The sequence below is a fragment of the Limulus polyphemus genome, unplaced genomic scaffold (assembly GCF_000517525.1).
Source record: "Limulus polyphemus unplaced genomic scaffold, Limulus_polyphemus-2.1.2 Scaffold566, whole genome shotgun sequence".
Lineage (NCBI taxonomy): Eukaryota > Metazoa > Arthropoda > Merostomata > Xiphosura > Limulidae > Limulus > Limulus polyphemus.
The window spans coordinates 515,346-517,814 of record NW_013666176.1 but is presented as its reverse complement, the minus strand read 5'-3'; the positions used below and the strand labels follow the sequence as shown (position 1 = coordinate 517,814).

General features: G+C 32.0%; 1 protein-coding gene across 1 annotated transcript in view; it reads right to left on the bottom strand.

Moving 5' to 3' along the window:
* The window catches only part of LOC106459138 (basic leucine zipper and W2 domain-containing protein 2-like), a 37,057-nt gene that overhangs the window by 15,188 nt on the left and 19,400 nt on the right, over positions 1-2,469 (bottom strand). Inside the window, exon 10 of the mRNA XM_022385567.1 lies at positions 1,444-1,509. Within this exon, the coding sequence (XP_022241275.1) occupies positions 1,444-1,509 (66 nt within the window). The remainder of the gene's footprint in view (positions 1-1,443; positions 1,510-2,469) is intronic.

The following is a 2,469-nucleotide window of genomic DNA, read 5'->3' as shown; positions in this document are numbered from 1 at the left end:
GACTAATAACATGCAAAAAGTAGACAATTTCCCCTAACTCTTAAAATTTGTCTGGCTTTCTAACTATAAAACAAGAGCCATTACAAAATCATCTAAACTAGTCGTTAAATTTCCCATGGGAATGAACCATGTATTATAAGTAGGGATGCACACGTAGTAAAATTTGGCTAAAAATTTGTACGGGTACCCTGTCACTAAGCTTTGGCCCGGAGTCGAGTGTCAACCAGGACTGGGTCCTCCCCTAGCACCCCCCCCCAAAAAAAACAGCATACACAAAAACAAAAACAAAATTGACGTTTATTACATTTAACCAAAAATCATCAACTGAATATTCAATTTTCAATTCCTAGCCCAAACTTCTCAAACCCTAACCCTTATTGTTCTCAAAAACCACCACCTTCCCCAGAAATCCACTTCTCAAGCCGTGCCTATATTAATCCCAAACTTCAGCAGGTGGTCAGTTTTTGTTGCTCGAAACACATTTTTTTTTTAGTCTGTATTAATCCCAAACTCTCAGCAGGTGGTCAGTTTTTGTTGCTCGGAACACATTTTTTTTTAACTAAACCAATTACTGACTGTAACTTTCAGTACCCCATTAGTTGCCACAAAGATTATGGCTTAGATGCCTAACTTCGACTCTCGGCTGGAGCCGAGTATTACCAGATAGCCCAGTACCTGGCTGGGGCCGAATATCTGGCTAGGTACCCATGCATCTCTAATTATAAGTGAAATTGACACTTATCTGTTCAGAACACAACATTATACAATAAGTCATTTGAAAGAGGAAAACCTTCGCTTTCTATAGGTTATTGGTAATATATACTTAAACGTAAGAGAAAACTATTAACAAATCCTGAAAGAGATGATGTAACAGGTGGGTGTAGCAGAAGGGGTCTGATTTTCTATTTGATAGCTCTGTAACCAAACAAAATTGAAAACAATAAAAATTATGGTTTGTCTGAGCAGTTACGATTTTATAGCAAGTAATTTGCATTTAATTTCCTACTTTTTTTGAGGGGCGATGGATAAAATAGGGATGATAACATGCTAAAAGAAAATGTGTCATGTGGGTCACACTAGAGGAAATTCAAGATTTTTTTTTAATATTGCCTTGTAGAGTTAAGAACTTAAAACTTATATACTATTAAAATATGAATTATTACCTAAGATTTTATGCTATACTAATTGGTATAACATAAACAAAAAGTAGTTTAATAACATTTTTAATGTAAGGCACTAAAACCTTATGTCATGCACAGTAAAGGATACCCATAGCAATAGGGTTAACTGTACATAAGTGAAGATCAAGTATCTAAAGCAATGTCATTCAAATATCTTTTTAGCATTATTTTAATAATGAAAAGTATGCAAAAGTACAAATTTAAGGTCTTTACAAACATGATTTGGCAAAAACAGAAATCAATAAATAAAAGAAAAACTTACCAAGACAGCTAGATCATGTTCAAGTAGACTGTGCTTATTCTGATAGTCTTTCAACAGAGATAATATCTAAAAGAAATATTGATACTGACTGAAACGATGTAACGATCTAGAATGTAAATGTGTAAACATATGTATATATATGCTTGGGTAACAGTTTTTAGACTTGTGAGGCAAACACAACAATGTCAAGAGACACTTGTGAAAATATATCAAGATGCAGAGTACAAAATTAAAGCAGACAATGTCCAGAAAAATATTTAATTCCATTCTAAAAACTTCCTTGAACAATTTATTAAATAATTTTCATACAACTCTCTAAGATAATGTCAAGAAACGTTAAGCATTAGTGGTTTCTCCAAGTAGTAATATGGAACATCGTTTTTAGGATAAAATTTAGATGAAATCAATTTAAACCTTGGAAGCCATGAAACAAGTTTTATACATATACACAGATAAAAACTATGTTGATGAAACTGAAATACTCGAAACGATTAATAACGTACTTGTGAAAGTGAAATCAGTTTCTTGTTAACTTTTTTCTATTTGAAACATTTTATAATTTCATGTAAGGTTTCCTACAATTAGTTATTTCTTTCACTTTTGAACTACAGATAACTTGTTTGTATAGTTTCTGTGGTTTAGTTTTTCCTACAATTAGTTATTTCTTTCACTTTTGAACTACAGATAACTTGTTTGTATAGTTTCTGTGGTTTAGTTTTTCCTACAATTAGTTATTTCTTTCACTTTTGAACTACAGATAACTTGTTTGTATAGTTTCTGTGGTTTAGTTTTAACCAAATTTTCTGATTTCAATGTAACTTGTGAAGGAAAGTTAATTTTATACATTAAAATGTATTTTACAATTGGTTTTCTGAAATTATTCTTTGCAAAATAAAAAGATAAAGACATACAAATTCTGTCCAGCAAAATATTTACAGAGATACAATTATACTTTAACATATACGAGGCCTGTGAGAAAAGTATCCGACCTTTGGCCGGGGAATAAAAACTGGAATACCTGGAGCG